This window comes from Eurypyga helias, unplaced genomic scaffold (assembly GCF_000690775.1).
Source record: "Eurypyga helias isolate BGI_N326 unplaced genomic scaffold, ASM69077v1 scaffold9276, whole genome shotgun sequence".
NCBI lineage: Eukaryota > Metazoa > Chordata > Aves > Eurypygiformes > Eurypygidae > Eurypyga > Eurypyga helias.
This window is the reverse complement of record NW_010254635.1, coordinates 36,346-53,617: the sequence shown is the minus strand read 5'-3', so window position 1 is coordinate 53,617 and position 17,272 is coordinate 36,346. Positions and strand designations below refer to the sequence as shown.

General features: G+C 36.5%; 1 protein-coding gene across 1 annotated transcript; it reads right to left on the bottom strand.

Moving 5' to 3' along the window:
• Positions 1 to 382: 382 nt before the first annotated feature.
• LOC104510727 (neuroligin-4, X-linked-like) lies at positions 383 to 854 on the bottom strand (the record flags this gene model as incomplete). Its single annotated transcript, XM_010153063.1, has 1 exon — positions 383 to 854. A coding segment is annotated over exon 1 (472 nt), but the record flags the coding sequence as incomplete, so codon positions are not given.
• Positions 855 to 17,272: the final 16,418 nt, after the last annotated feature.

Below are 17,272 nucleotides of genomic sequence, written 5' to 3'. Positions count from 1 at the left end.
GAGTTAACAGTAGGCTCAGGGGTATTATAATAAAGCTAAAAGAAAAAAATTAGGGAAATGTTCCTTGATAAAATAGTATGTGGTAGTATTCTTAGGATTCATGCATGGGAAAATAGATGTTACTTCTGCTTAATGTTCATTTCCCCTTGTGAATGTTGCTCAGCTGTACTTCAGATGTAAACTTAAGGCTGGCTTACACACCCTGGCCACTGCCTGCAAATGAAATTGCAGTTTGGTGTTACACTGAAACATGAGAGGGAATTTATGCAAGTGTGTTCAATCAGAGGAATGGAGAAAAACAACCAAGGGGCTTTAAAGATCTGGCTACTCCTCACGTGCAGAACTGCTTAGTGCACTGCAGTGTGGTCCTTAGAGTACTTACCATCCTCCGTGGGCACATAGATATTCAAATACAGACAGTCTTCATTTTGATCTTGAACATATGTCACCACTGTATCCAGATTTGCTGTAAACCAGACTGGCAGCATGTCGTTGAGCAGTGACCTCTCATCCAGGTACTGTGGGCAGACGGCAGCAAACTGTGTGGCGTTGCGGACTCCCGTCCAAGACGACGGCGGCTCTGGGGGCTGAAATCGCCTTTCTCCAGTTGGAGGAGAGGCATAAGGAACACCTAGGTACTGCTCCACTGGACCAAGGATCTCATTAGGCAAAGGTGTTCTTAAACCACGTATTTTGCCGTAATTCGTGGTAACAACTGGGTATTGTGCTTGGCCATCGATGAGAGTAAATCTTATAGCCAGTGCAGTTATCCACAGGAGGAAGTTAGAATTCAACATGACACACACTGGGGTGAAGATCAAAGGCAGCCATAGAAGTCCCATTGGTTTAGACATTATTTAAATCAACATCAGCAGGCCTCTTTTTTCCACAGGCAGGAGAAAAATAATCAGTCAAGGAAAATGAAAACTAATAAAATTTAAAAGTAGTCAAAAGGACATGAAGTGAGGGAAAATGTAACCCTCTTCAGGCAGCCAAAAACCAAAAGCTGATGTGTGGTAGGTGCCTCAGCTGACTGGCCGTAGACAAATCCCAATGTAAGAAGCAACAAGGGAGTGTTTGCCTCTAAGGCCCATTCCAGTCTTCTGCATTGGCTTAATCCTGGCAGCGCACAGCACTTCCCAGCAAGTAGTGTGAGGAGAGATCTGTAGTTATTCCACTTCCCCGGCAAAATGGCTCCTTCCAGTGAAGTCCAGCCCACTCACTCAGCCTGTGGCCAAGAGAAAACAAGTAATTTAAATCAACAGACACATTTATATTGGCATAAATCTAAAAATAATAATTAAAAAAAAGAAAACCACAACCCAACACCACCTAAACCAATTAATTAAATTCACACACTACTTCCATGCCAAGGCCCACAAATCTTTTATGAACTTTAGGAACCATGGTTACCTATGTGTTTCCAAAGATATTAAAGAGAGCTGAAAACTGAAGCCACAAGCTTGTCAGAGGTTATACCACAAACCAAACATTTCTTCTTCTGTATATGCTTCCAAACCAAACCACAGACCAAACACTGCTACTTTTGGGAAGCCTATCACATTTAAGTCTTCCAAGGTATTTTCTGCCCCAAATAAACAGCATCCCCTTTTTAAGCATATTTATGCTCCCACAAGAGACATTCACTACATGTTTTGCTGCACTGGATAATCTCTCTTTGATATGGTAAGTCTTCTATGACAACCTGATTTGTCTCCATCTAATTCAGAAATTCCAGAGAATATAATAGCAGTAGATTAGTTCAAATCAAGTGTGATAATAGTGAGCCAAAATTAGGCACAAAGCTATTTGTTTTCCTATCTGTTTTCTTCATTCTGACAAAAAAGAAAAATGGAAACTGAAAAGGGAAAAAAACCCAGTGATTCATTCTCTCAAAAGTCATATTTTGACCTACATAGTGGTACAACTATGTAATATTACCTTCTTGCATGTTTCTACTTCTAATTTTTAGACAGAGGACAGTTCATGCAATAACTCTGTTAATTTTTAATGAAATAGAGGTTACTTACATATTTATGCTAACCATTAAAAGTAGTATAAATAAACAGCTAGCTTCTGTTAATACTTATATTCTTCTCCCTGCACACAGAAATGAAGGAGTTCCTTTTACCCATTATCGAATGCAAAACAATAGATAACAATTCCACAGATTAAAAAAAATCCTTGTTAGAAGACGCTAATACTGATACTTTACATTTGATGGGATCAACACACATTTATAGATGAAACATGTAAGTGGGCTACCAGGACCTGCTTTCAGTCCGGACTCTGTCTCATGAAGATATAAAATCAGTTTTCAAGAGCAGAAAAAAACAAGTTAAGTAGCTATTGACAATAATTTCAAATTAAACAAAAAAAAAAGGAACAAAAACCCAAACCAAACCCACAAAACCCCCTCCAGTAACCAAAAAATAACCACAAGATATATCTATGCTGATTCTTTTAGACAAGGAAAGGCATTTGAAAGAAAGCTACTTCATTCTCTCAAAACTCCTGGAATTCTTCAGTGACTTCATTTTAGCACTCATACTGCAAAATTTTTGAAACACCTGAACACCAGAGGCCAGAAAAATATCAGATACATATATTTATGGTGAACCAAAATTTCTATTGACATTTTTACTGGTATAGATAAGGCTCAGATGCCGCCTCAAAGTCTTGCAATATCAGTGTTTCTGAATGACAAATCAGTAACAGCTCCAGGTGTCCTGTCCTCAAGGGCACCACCAGGTCCATCAGTCCCTGCCTGAGCTCAATCTGCCTGAGCTCTGCAGCAGGAAGCCTGAGCCCAGACCCATTCCCAGCATGGTTTTTGGCATGATGGGGTCCCCAGGTCAACCTTGGACCTCACTCCTCACCCTGCCTCGTCTGATGATCGTTGGGCAGTGGCAGGGTCCTGTCCCTGTTCTCAGTCCAGCCTCTTTAGGGTGTTTTAGGAGGATGTCCCATCAGCGAGAGTATTGCCCTGCCACCTCTGCAGTGCCCACAGCTCCTGGCTCATCTTCCCCTTTGAGGCAGCTCCACTCCATCTGCTTGCTCCCTGGCACTCAGATTGGTCAGCCAGATATTGGCCATCTGAAATTCCTCCTCAAGCACCACTTCCCTTTCTGATTTCTGCTATGATCTTTAACAACCAAGTCAGCCGCAGGTAATTGATTTTGGGTAGTGTTCCACTCATGCTCCTGACTTTGGTACACTTTTCTGACCATGCAGTACAAAGACTTTCCAGCTGTACCCAACTGAGGATTAAATCTGTGCACAGGGAGAAGCAAAAGATCCTATTCCCTTGACACCCACACTGCAGAAGTTTGTAATAATATTATAACAAAAAGAAATGTGGAATAAAGCACTGAGAAAATTGACAAAGTGGAAGACAAGATAGTGATCCCGATGATGAAATATGCATAGGAAAAAAAACTTGTCTGGGCAAACAGCAAATGAAAAAAAAGAGGAAACAAAACAAGAAAAGAAAATGCGAATGACAACTAACCAGGAGTAAGTTCATTAGTAAGACAACTAATGAACACATTAACAGCATGGAGAGAATGAAAAATAAAAACATGAAGAGAAGTGGAAATCCTCAGTTGATAATCATCCTAGAGACAATATACAACTGTCAAAAATTGGACTTGATAAATGATATATATCCATACCAATTACAGGGTGTCTTTGGATCAAGTATCTGGTTACATGCTGTTATTTTGAATAGGGTGAAAGGACAGGAAAAGGGAGACACTCATTATTGACTTGAATTGGCTATCTGATTCCTCATCTACGAAATAAGACCAACAAAAGTTAGTTTTGTGGGTATTAAATCCACTCATATAATGTCCATTATTTTTCCATATACATTAAAAGGATCATACACAAAGTTTGCATTTCTGATTCACGCACACATAGATATTTAGATCTGAAGGTTCTTGACTCCATAAGGAAACAAACTGTTGGCTAACACACAGAATACAGCCCGCTGTCCCAGCCCCACTGTATGACCTGTAACAGACCTTCAGCCTTTACCAAACAGTGCAAAGAGATAAACAGGAGACAGTGACAAGTGCATTAACACAGGCAAGGTACGTACAGTAAAAGAGCAACTTCTAAGAAGGTAAGTCAGAATAAATCCACTATTTAGTGTAACATGTTCTGGTTATCAAAAAGGGTCATTGTTAGCCATTTAAATAGCAACAGGAGCAATCAAAGTTTTAATAATTTCTTACTAAACAGTTCTCTTCAAAAAACTTATATAAATGATAAATTATGTATTGCTACACTATACAGCAAGTTTTTAAACAGAAATCTTAAGAAATTTGTTTTGCCAAGACAGTATTAGGCAAAAATACTCCACTTTTCAATATGTTGACTTATTACTAGAGAAATTACCATTTTCAGAAGGTTAGTTTCACATGTATGAAATACATACGTACACATTCATACACAAAGACAGATACACAGACTAACCTTCAGTATGCATGCCAAGAGAGAAGGAAGAAGGCATGCTAGCTATACACTCATGAACTAGATGATTTCGATATATGCATCATTAAGAAGGCTGGAAGACGTAAACAGAGTGTCACAGATTGCAATTAGAGATTAAACTTAAATAGAAAACTGTATGCATTTTAAGATGTTTTTAGATATTATACCAAAACCACTTTGATGCACATCTATATGTATCCAGGTGGGTTTTTTTTGGTTTTTTTGAGTTTTTTTTTACTGCTCCAAGTGTTAGAACACTGTGTACAAGCTTGCTTACAAAAATTCACTACTTGGAAACATTACCCACTCAAAAAAATCAAAACCAATAAATCCAAATCAAAATAATCAATTTAAAATGGCAGCTTCTGGCAACACAACAGACAAAGAGAAATCAAAAAAGATCCAAAATCACATACATTCATACATTAACTTCCTTATTGGCAGGGGAGTATCATTTCAGGCTAATGAGACATGGCCTTTGAAGTAAATGCAGCTTGAAGTTAACATGGATGTGCATCTACTAGAAACACTGCTTGTACTCGATCATAAATCTATGCCCTAAGCCACACTTAGAGATGCTTAAATAGCCTATGAATCAGGCCTTCAGGGCTAACCTGATGGTTTCTAGGGTATGCAGTTAGCACTTCTTACACTCGAGCAGATGAGTATGTCAGTAGCTCTATACTAATTCTGTACCTGCTGGGGAAATATGAGAGGTATCTTAAAAGTCCTCTTTGCTCCAGGGTAGAATAGCAAATTCTAAAGTGATTTCAAGTTTTTTTGACCTGCTTGTCCAGGTCATGGACAGTCACAAGAAAACCAAACACCAATATATAATATAATATAAACTATATAAACACAGGAGACTGAGGACTGCACAGATTTCTCAGGGTTTCTAAGACTTTATCTAAAACAACTAGTGCACTATGGTGCACCTCAGCTTTCAGTCCTGAAGACCCGCAGTCTCTAGTGCCTCCCTTCTGCACAAATTCCCTGGGGAAGGATTTTCATGTGGAAATAGCTATCATCTCAATACAGAATCAGGGTTAAACACTCACATTCCTCTCTTCAGACATATGCTCTGAAAGCATAGCTGGCTTGATTGGCTGAACCCTAAGAGTCACTAGCTAGTCACCAGAACAAAAATAACAAATAATGTAATCAATAAAACTTCAGATTCTCCTCATAGTGATATTTTGTACAGTATTTAATCCATTTCACAGTATATGGCTATTTCAAAAATATTTTACTTACCAAGAACATGCATTGTGGCTTTTCTTCTTTCCCTTTTATACCTTTATTATTTATTTATACCTTTATTATTTATTATACCTTTCCCCTTGAAAGGTATAATTTTGAAAGTTAAGAAGTAAAGTGCTTTTATGGTGGTTTGGTTTTCGTCTGTGGCAGCTTTTTTGGGGGAGAAGTTGTGTATGTGTTTGTTTATTTTTAAATAGAAGTAATTAAAAAAATACTGTCCTGATCTAAACATACGTAAAACTCTTTAATAAATTCATGTAGAGGCATGAGACTGTAAATAAGAACTGCCCAAGGCATAACAATTTGTGAATATGCCTATAGTATTAATTTTACCAATAAATACATATATTAGAGTTTGGATCTTGAGAAGAAAACTAATCGCACGGTTGTTTTCTGTAAAACTGCTTCCCAAAGCAGGTTTAAATGCACATCTACCTCAAATTCAGCATTGCAACCTCTTAATCATCAAATGTTTGCTCAATATCAAAAGAATAGTTCTCCCAAATATCAGTAAATGCATGTTCTTATTCTTTTTTAATTTGAAAGATGGTAGGGAAAAAAAAAAGAACAGTAATAATTTCTTTAGTATTTTTTTACCCAGGTTCTAGGACTGTTTTCTTGATACACTGAAATGAGCTAAGGTTCATTCTTACGCATGCTACATACAGGCATTCAGAAAAGTCAGACAAAGTCACAGTGAACATCAAAAAGGAACATTAATCATAAACTAATGTGCAGTTTCTGGACTGGATTACTCAGGAGGTTGGTGGGAAGATTATTAAATGAAATTGGCCAATCATGGATGTTTTTAATTTCAGAACTATAATTATAGCAATGTCTGGCTTCAAATTAACATGCAGCAGAGTTTTATGAAAAATTCTTTTTCCTAATAGAAGCCATATGTTTATTTTGTTGGATTTTTGTAAGCATTTTCCCAGTAAACAGATTTCAACAATATATCATTATTATTAAAAAAAAAAGACCCCAAACAAATTTAAAAAAAAAAGAAAAAAGACACAAATACCAACTTACAGTATCCCTAACTTTATAAGCATTATAAACTTCACCAGGCATGAGTATCTGAACCACATATCTACATTATTAATGAATTAATCAAGTTGTATGTCAGAATTATTTCTGTGGTAGTACACTGCCATACAGCCACAGCAAGTCAGCAGAATAAGGACTGGAGGGGCTTTCAGTGATTCAGAATACTGTAATTTGTTCTTTACATCACATTCTAATGTATATCTTATTAATTCACAGTATATACTATCTCAAAGATTTAAAGATTAGAAATGAGCATAAAATATCAGTGATACAAATTTTAAAACTATGATGTAGTCTTTTATATACCAGCATTGAATTAACTTGGGGTTTTTTTTTCAAATAACATGCTGTATTTACTGAATTTCTCCACTGAGTCTTTGTGACAGACTTGGACAATGTCAGTAGATCCCTCAGGTTAGAAACCATGATCACCATTTACTTTTCAGGAAACGGACACATATTTATTTCATATCATTGCTTTTTGCCTGCAGCCACCACTCTAATTCTGAATTTCTATGTCTCATACACTACCAAAAAGAATTATGGGATTATAAGAAAAGGCTGTGTGGTCCCTACATCATTGTTTTTGAAAACTGCAATTGCCTTAATAATGAAAAAAATTTGCAAAGCAAGTGGAGGGAGAGAAAAAGCCAGATCATCACTCCTTTTCAAGAAAAAAACCCAAGAAATTACTTTCTTAAGCATTCTGTAACACAACGTTATAAAAAGCTATTGTTGAATAATCACAGATATGGTTCTCTTTTTATTTTTTCCTGTATTTAAAATGATTTCTACAACTTATGGCCAGAAGCACCCAAGACTAACTGGAAATGCTCAGTTAAGACAGCAGTGCTTATCTCACTGACTTTTGAACTTTAATTTCAAGTGGTATTGCACATAAGATAATTTTCATGATACTTTCTGCATCTTGAGATAAATTGATTAAGATTGCAAAAAAAGTATGAGGTATCACTATTAGGAGGGGAAAAACATGGCACAAACTGTTTACATACATAAACTTTAACTTTTCATTCCAAAATTCCACATGTTCCACTCAGATCAAAATTTTGCCGTTCATTATTTGAATTTAAGCTTCCTATGACAGAATGTACACCACAGCCATTCAGATGTCTGATGATAGAATGAAAGAGAAGTCATAATACACTCTCAAACAATGAGGCAGCAATTAACTTGTAGAATGAAAGAGAAGTCATAATACAAACAATGAGGCAGCAATTAACTTACAAGGTGACGGTACTATGACTTTTTTGTTCAGAAAGAATCCAATGCCTAAAATATGACCATGGACAATGATCACATGATAAATTTATTTGTTTGATAGTCTTTGTCTAATTGAGGCTTCAAAGTCTTAAGAAAATACTGCTCTTCAAGTACATATTTTAGGGAAGTTACAAAAAATAACACCAATACAGTCTAGCACAACTGCTGACTTCATTTCCAGCTTTTACTTCCAATATGACCTTGTAAAAGAAATGTAACGCTCTCTTAGTCCCTCTGTACTTCTTTTCTGCACCTCTGTTTTCTTAAATTCAGATGTGTTACTCCGAAAGAAAAGGTTATGATCTGAAAGAGGATGTTCAACCCTGAGTTTCTTTAAGGCAAAAGCCCCTGCAAGATAAAATTTTGTACACTTGGAGTAAGAAAATAGTCTATGGATATTTAAAAAAAAAAAAAACAAAACACAACCAAACCATGCATACAAAAATCACTATACTTGTTTTATAGATTTGCAGAATAGACCTTTATAATTTGAATAAACCTTCAAAAGTATCAAAGTTTTATACCTGTTTCCTCTGCAAGACATAAAAAAGACATAAAAAATAAACATTTCTAGCATGGAATGGATCGAACTTCTGTCAGAAAGGTCAAATGACTGAAAAGGAAAATTCGTAAGGGAGTCTATCAGGTTTTGTCTAAATATTGAATAGGGAAACTCACGGGTCTCCTTCCCCTCTTTGTCTCTTCACCATTAAGCTTATGTGTATGCCCTCCTCGAGGATGGAAGAAACTAAAACTCGTGTATAAACCAACTGAGAAACTGTCCAAGGGAGTGATTGTTAGGCAATTTGATCTCTTAAGGCTGTTTAATAATTAGAATTCGATATCTGCTTTTGGCACTCCAGTCTAAGAGGAAACATTACAAATGTTACAATAGCTGAAAACAGGGTGGGAAAAAAAATTTAAACCACAAGCCCCTGTCCCCCACCCTAATATATTACATGATCAAAAAAGACGCGAGTTGCTGCTCTACTACACAAATTCCTAGAACTGAATTAACTCGGGAAACACAAGCATGACAGTTTCATTGTTTTACCTAGTTCAGTTACCAGGTGGTGCTACTGCCTTCATTCATATGATAATGTCACAATTATGCACTCATCTTGGAAATGGGAGCGTTGAGTGACTACCCTCATTAACCTGAAGAAATGTAAACCCACATCTCCCATCTTTCAAGTTACAAACATTAGATTTCAAATAAGGCTGGGATAGCTATAAGGACTGTGTGCAGCACTGTCAGTCCCAAACTGAAAGATTTTTCCTCTGAGATTCTCACCCTTGGACCATGAGAAAACTGTGCCTTTGCAGTCCCATAAATCTGGAACTCTCTGGGACAGGTACTCTCACTTTTAAGCAAGCCTTAGGCAGTTTGAAGGAGAATAAATATTTCATGAAATAGACTTTGGGACTGGGGATTATCTTTACGATGCTATCACATTATGAAACTTTTCAACTTACTCTTCACCTTAAGATTTCTTTCTTTGCTAGAAAGTGAACAATGTCACCAACAGAAGGGAAGAATGTCCTCCTAGCTTCTGTTCCTGTGCTGCTCTCCTCCCCTAACTTCTCCTGCTAAATGCTCTCGAGGCCGTTATAGTTAAGAAGAGAGAGCGCTGGTCGCAGCAAGAGAAGTCTTCACAAAGTGTTATGAAGGATGGGATGACCACAATCACTCACTAGATCACAGAAGACAATAACAAGGCAACTATTCCTATGCTGTCTACTGCCTTCCTCTCCCCACACCAAACACTGAGCTTAAAAAACTGCCTAGAAGAACGTCCGTGTAATAAACTGTACTTACTGCCCTCTCTATGCTGCATTCATAATGAAGTGTCAAGTTCTTTACTTTCTAATTGTCATAAGTACTGGGAATTTTGAATCATATTACATCCTGCAGATCACTAAAAGCAAGCAGAATATTACCATGCAGAAGGTCCATTATGGATCCAGATCTTGGTCCCTTTTTTAGGCCAGTGCATTAAGCACAGGAACGTAGGTCTAAGCCGTACACTAAATAGGGCTAGAGCATGGGCTCCAGCGCTGTCCTGGCACCGTATTCTTACTTCCAGCCAACGCACAGGCATGGTCAGGGATCAGGACAGGCCAGAGGTTCCTCAACACACAGTACAAATAAGGCAAACCTTCTTCTTATTTTTTAAGAAAGATTTTCACTACAGAGATGCAAGCTGTGCTACACTGTTTGGCCTCAGGGGAAGAAAACAGGACCTGTACCATTTTATTTACTAAATGATACAGCCTGATGGGCAGAAACAGACATGTCTTTTCTCCCCATTGATGTGTGACTGAAGTACAAGAGATGACTGTGCCTGCTTTTATGCAGTGTACATTTTTTGCTTAATATAGAAAATGAGGAGAAAAAAAAAAAATCAGATCATCTTCATGGTCTTCTAACAATTCCAAAAGAAATCTTAGAATTATTAAGTGAATGCTTTTCTCTTAGGTAAGACAAAAAATAAATTCTCAAAACAATCTGCACGACAGCTCCTATCACTCTACTACATGCATAACTTCAAAGCCATCTCACATTTAGCTAATTATATTTTCTTGCATCAAAAGCTTTTCAGAACTCTAGTGTAATATATCATATTTGCCTTGTAGTGTGTAGAACTGGTATCCGAGTAGAAAAGGAAAGCCAAGAACAAATGTAGAGACTGTCATTCCTCCTCCTGCTCACCCTTCCACTCCTATTCTTGGCAAGTTTTCATCTTTGTCTAGAACCATGAAAAGGTGTCTCCTCTACTCTGAACACATCACTAAAGCCCATGTTTGTCTCACTAACTTTGTCAGAAAAAGTAAGCTATTCTGTCTAAACCAGAAGCACTGTCGTGGTTTAACCCCAGTCAACAGCTAGGCACCACATAGCCACTCTCATTCTCACCAGAAAACTTGTGTGTTGAGATAAGAACACCTTAATAGTTGAAAATAAATGAAATTAAATAATGATACTACTACTACAAATGATTATAATATGTAATGGCAAATACTACTAATAATAATAATGATACGCAACAAAAAAAAGAAAAACAACAGGAAAAAAATGATACAACCATTCACCACCTGCTGCTGGATGCCCAGCCAGTCCCCAAGCAGCGAGAGAGACAGATCACCCCCTGGCCAACTGCCCCAAACTTACACACTGAGCATGACATTTTATGGCACAAAATATCCCATTGGTCCCTTTGGTCAGCTGTACTGGATGGGTCTCCTCCCAGCTCCTTTGTTGCATTCCACAGTACCTCAAGCTGGGTGGTCACTGTTGCTCCCGTACCGGCGGGGTGAGCGGGGAGTTTGCAAAGTGCGCGGGTTTTGCAAGGTGGGCGCAAACCGGAAAGGGGTGTAAGGGGTGGGGGGGGGCGTGTGGGTTCCGAGGTTCCTGCCGGCAGTGTGGGTTTGTTTTGGCGGCAGCGTATTTTTCTTTTTTTCTCCTCTCCACAGCCTGGTCTTTGTCCGGTGGTGGGTGATTAGCAGAGAAGTAGCGCCTTTTGTCAGCGAAATTATTCTTGGAAAGGGCGGATTGGAAGTTTTCTTTCCCTTTGCTCTGGGCTCCCAGGCTCAGGGAGGGTGTTTTATCTCCTTGGGGTTTTGGATTTATTTTTCCTTGCTGACCTGGGACTCGGCTGTGTCCGCCCACGGGTGGTGAGATCCTGCATAATTTGTTCTAGCTTTCTGTTCTTTTACTTATTAGCAATAGCATTGTTTCTAAATCCATAAGTTTCATTTATATAATTAAACAGTTCTTAACTTTTATGAGCCTCACTTGTCTTCCTCCAACCCTTCCTCACTGGGAGTGGGGGGGATGGAGTGGTCGAGCTCCATCCAACTGGTGGTGCTTAATTGCCAGACAGGGCTAAACCATGGCATTAGCTTAATGTATACATCATTTGGCAACAACTAAAAATATTAGTATGTTGCCAGTGTTCTTAGCACAATTCCAAAACATAGCCTCATAATAGCTATTGTGAAGAAAATTAACACTGTCCCAATAAAAAACAGCTAAAGCATACACTTCAAACAGCAATTCTTCCTGAAACGTAACATAGGCATTTGACATTAAATATTAGTTGAAGTCAAGAACCATGAAAACATCCTGAAGTTTATGTTCCAGGAGCCCAGATTAGACAGTGGGATGTCTGACATGGAGTACAGCAAGATGATTCCTTCTCTCACCTATTACCAATATATACAAAATTATCTCTATAACCATTATACACAAAGGTAAGAAACCTGTAATTTTTCTGTTAGTTTCATGTATGAACCAAGTCCTCATGACTAAAATCAGAAGGAGCATACTGTGCTATGAGTTTCTAATAGTTTTTGTCTGGTTTTTCTTAAGTCCTCCTGCTGGTTGATTAAAGATGATGCAGCATCCATTGGTAAGAACTTCAGTATACAGAGTTTATACTAAACCAGGTATTTTCTTGTCTAACATTCAATTCCTTTTATCCTCCAATTTTAAAATTATTATTATTATTTCCATAGCCATCTCTGTGTTATTTTGAAAACTGCTGCATGGTATCTTCCCTGAAGCAAAATCATATCTCAGTGAACAAGCTTATCCATTTTCACCATCTACACCTAAAATTAGTCTTTACAAACACAGAACTGATAGGTTTCAGAAAAAACAGTATTACGTTAGAAATATATGGTTATTTTGCTTGTGTCAGCTTGACAGAAAACACATCTCCCAGGACTATTTTGATGCAAGAGTGCTATTTATGAATGACTTTCGAACAGGACCCATGCAACACTATTATCATATTATTTAGCACACTCTACCTGTTTTCCCAGGACTGCAAAACTATATGGGTTGTTTCAAAATTGCAGGTAAAGAAAAGAATCATATGAATTTTCACAGATTTCTTTTGACCATGTAATACATATATATAGCAATACACACACTAACTGCACTGTAGGTGCATACATGCTATAAATTTCTGATCACAGTTGAAAAAACAGAACAGAAGGTAAGCAAGTTCACTAGCACCTGTCATGAGGAGAAACAATTTTTATTTCATGACAAAATATTATGCCTCAGTACCTTATCAAGACCTGCCTTATTCTTGTTCTCTGCTGTTTGAAAATGTGTCCTCTTATAAATTATAGAATAAATTAATAAATATAAATCATAGAATCATCATAGAATACCAGGTTAGAAAGGACCTCAAGGATCATCTGCTCCAACTTTCTTGGCAAAAGCACAGTCTAGACAAGATGACCCAGCACTCTGTCCAGCTGAATCTTAAAAGTGTCCAGTACTAGGGAACAGGCCACCTCCTTGCATGTGGTCTTCTCAGTTCCTTGTCTAGTTCTCAGATCTTTCTCACAGAGTGCACAACACTAGCCTGTTTTTTTTCTCCAAATCAGAATTCTTTCCCAGAGTCCTTTTCTTCTCCCTGGTCATTTGTTTCTAGATTCTCTTCGTCCCTTTATACATATATGTAGGATATACAGAGAGACATAAAAGCCCATCAATTCAATCAAGGTCAAATTGTTTTTTTATTTTGTAAAGGTCATTTATTTAATTATTTTGTATAAGGTTGCTGGTTTTTGGTTTGGTTTGGTTTTTTTCCCTTTTTCTGCTATCATATCCATATGGGATGATATTGGAGAAAAAAAAAATAGAATAGAAGACAATTTGCAGCTGCTAAGTTAACTAGGAAGAACTGATCTATTTTTTCCTGCCCTCGGTCAAGTGATTTAGGTCAGGATTGAAAAAAATATACTTTGTCACATGGCAGGAGTTACTGCTTCCTGTGTGTTTCTATTATGTCACCTTAAGAAATCTCACTAATAAAACATAATACAAACCAAAAATATCAACCACAAACTAATGCAGGCAATTAATAGAACAGATGGAGGTCAGGGCAGACAATTAAATCCCTTTGACAGAGGAGAAGATTATTCTACCTCATATGAGAGATATGTCAGTAATTCCTGTCTGATCTGACCTACGCTTCTATTCTTCAAAATAATTCCTTCCATAATGCCTTCTTTGGCATGAGAGAGAAAGATCCATCATCTAAAGGTCTTGCTTGCTGCTGTATGCAATTATTTATTTTTAAAGTGGCGGGAAAATGCACATGTTTTATCAGCAGTATTTTTATTGATTCCTGGAACAAGAAAATCAAATATCTTTTTGCTTTTGTTTAGCTGCTACTCTTTCTGAAGTCTGCCTCCCAAAAGGATGATAGAACTATCACCTTGGCAAGTTGCTAACCATTTTCTTTTCGGAATTTAATATTGTTTCCCATATGCACAGGAGATAATCATGCAGGAGTCCCGATTCATTATTTCTCTGGCTCTGATTTTTTGGCATATTGAAATCTTACAAAAATTTCAGCTTATTTGTAACAATTAAGTTTCCTAAAATCTTGCACCAACATAGTTGTATTTCTGGAAGTTATTTTAAATCATTGGGAAGTAATTGTTCTTAAATGAAGATCAGGGGATCACAGACTGGTTGAGGATGGAACTGATCTCTGGAGGTGATCTAATCCAACCTTTGTGCTCAAGCAGGGACACCTAAAGACTGTTGCCCAGAGCCACGTCTAGACAGCTTTTAACTCTGTCCAAGGAGGGAGACCCCACAACATCTCTGAGCAACCTGATCCAGTGTTCAGTCACCCTGACAGTAAAAAAGGAGCTCCTGATGTTCAGACAATTTAAAAAAAAACTCCAATATATAGCACTTTACCTGGATAAATTATTATTTTCTTTAAAAGTAAATGTATTAAAATTTTGGGACATATGCAATAAATAGTATTTTTCACTTGTGATTGATGCATCTTAATCACTAGAAACACTATTCATATGAATATTTTCACTAACAAACAATAGACTTCTAATTGATTTGTTAAATATATGTTATCTTCTTACAAGAATTCAGAATCAGACACTTCTTAAAATAAAATGCCATTGAAACAAGCCAAACAAGTATCACTCAAATGAAAAATAAAATAATTAAAATTCCCCAAGCATAATTTGCATTTCACAGCAGTATGACACAGAAAAACAGAATTTTAAATAAACCTTTTAAAAATTGAATTATTGGTAAATTAAATTTAGTTTATGATCACTATATGCTGTGATGTGATTTTAATTAGCATGCACTGCAGGAGAAAAATTTCTTTAGAAGTTTATAGGTTTCTCAATTTTAGTAATTAACCTAATAGTTCTTTACAATTCTGTAAAAAGTCTTGAATTTGAGGTTTGTAATTATTTTTAAAATTCTTTAAAATCTACGTAACCAAAGTCCTTGGATCACAATTACATCATTTTCATACATACCGATAACCTAATTTCCCCAAAGAATACTGACATGCATTCACCTTGCAAAAAGCATCACAATGTAAAAGGACAGGAATGTCATTACATGAATTTGGATAGCATTATGATCAGCTTCAGAAAAGAAAACCTATACACGGAGATAACTTTTGCTTAAAAAAACCCTCTTTTTTATTACTTGAATTAATATTCTATAAATACATTGCAAGTGTTTTTCTATGCAGTGAAAATTACCTGGTAACTTTAATTGGAAATTAGTAATAGTTATTTTCTGTTATAGCACTCATTGTGAAGTAGGTGTGCTTCATTTGCCTACTAATATGTTATATTTGGGAACTATTTCCATCCTTTTCTTGGATTTTATCTTTCAAGTCATTCTACGTGCATGTGTATCTTTTTTGGAAGGATGCATAAAAAACGGAAAAAGTGTTAGCTTTTAGAGCTTTACACAAAGCTTTGTGTAGTTTATATTGAAAAATACTAAAATTCGAAATGCCTACAATGAATAAGGGGAATTCAGATTACTGAAATGCTAGTACTATTTCATAATTAAGGCAAAGTTATGCTCTTCGCAAGGACTCTTGTGTTATAACATGCAAAATATATTAACCTTAAAGGCTGTCAACAAGCAGTCCAAACACTTCTTTTAGTCTAACTTCCTATTTTGGTAACATTATTTCAGTAAGAGTAGACTGCAACTCAGCGTAACATTTAGACTGATCAAAATTCACAGATAATTTTCAAGAATTTGCATCTCATTGTTACGAACCAAATCCATGACACGTCAACCCATAAGAGTAGTCACACCAATATAACACAGGGTAGGAAATATCACTTACTTAACTTTAAAGCAAAGTGCAAAGCCTCAAATGATAGAAGTGACACAATTTTTCAGTACAACTAATCCCACTGAATGCAAACTAAATCAGAATTAAATGCATGATCTAGTCCCAGATGAAAGAGCTTTGTTTCCACCATGGAGAGCCAGAAAACCATTTTAACAGATATTTGGTTGCAGATTATTAATTTCTCACACCAACAAAAACTGCACATTTTTAAGATCATAACTGATTACCAAATGTTGTCAGTTATTTGCTAAAGTCATATTAGAAGATAAAAATTTAAGCTGATTTTGCTAACATTCTGTGAATAGTTGTGTAAGCTTTAAATCCATGTTCGTTCTGTGAGTGTAGATGGGCACATCACCACCACTATCAATGCAGCTGCAACCAGGTGAAAAGGAGAATATTATTTGTTCATACCTGTTCAGAAGTGGAGACTATAATTCTTGAAAAAGGACAGAATCTGAATTTTACTTTGCTTGAGTAGCTTCACCTACACATAAATAATTCTGAACTTTTTCTCAAGTAGTGGATGACAATATTATCGTATTTGTTTTGTGTTCCCTTTCTTTGGCTTTTTTCCTTCCGAAAGAACAACAGAATGCAACACAATATATATAAAAGATTTTTTTTTTTAAATAACGAACCTTGTAGAAAGAGTATTTTAGATACTTTTGGCTTCTATATTTTAGAAAAAAAAGAAATGTATTTTGTGCAGAATGTCAATAGAAAATCAAAATGAAATACTGCTCTAAAATATACAAAGCCAGATATCTGGGTCTAAATTGGCATGCAATTAAAACTAAATGTATTTTACATTCACATGTACAAATAAACACATTTACATTCAGAATCAAATAGTGATTTTCAGTTCTAAGACATTTCAACAAGCATTTCGGCTTCCTGTGGGCAAAAGCATTCTATTTTTTCTTTTGAAAAAGAAAGAAATATGCCATCCTCTTCCCTAGTCATTCAACAGCTGTATCAATTTGTTTTCAGGGCAGTGATTAGCATAATTG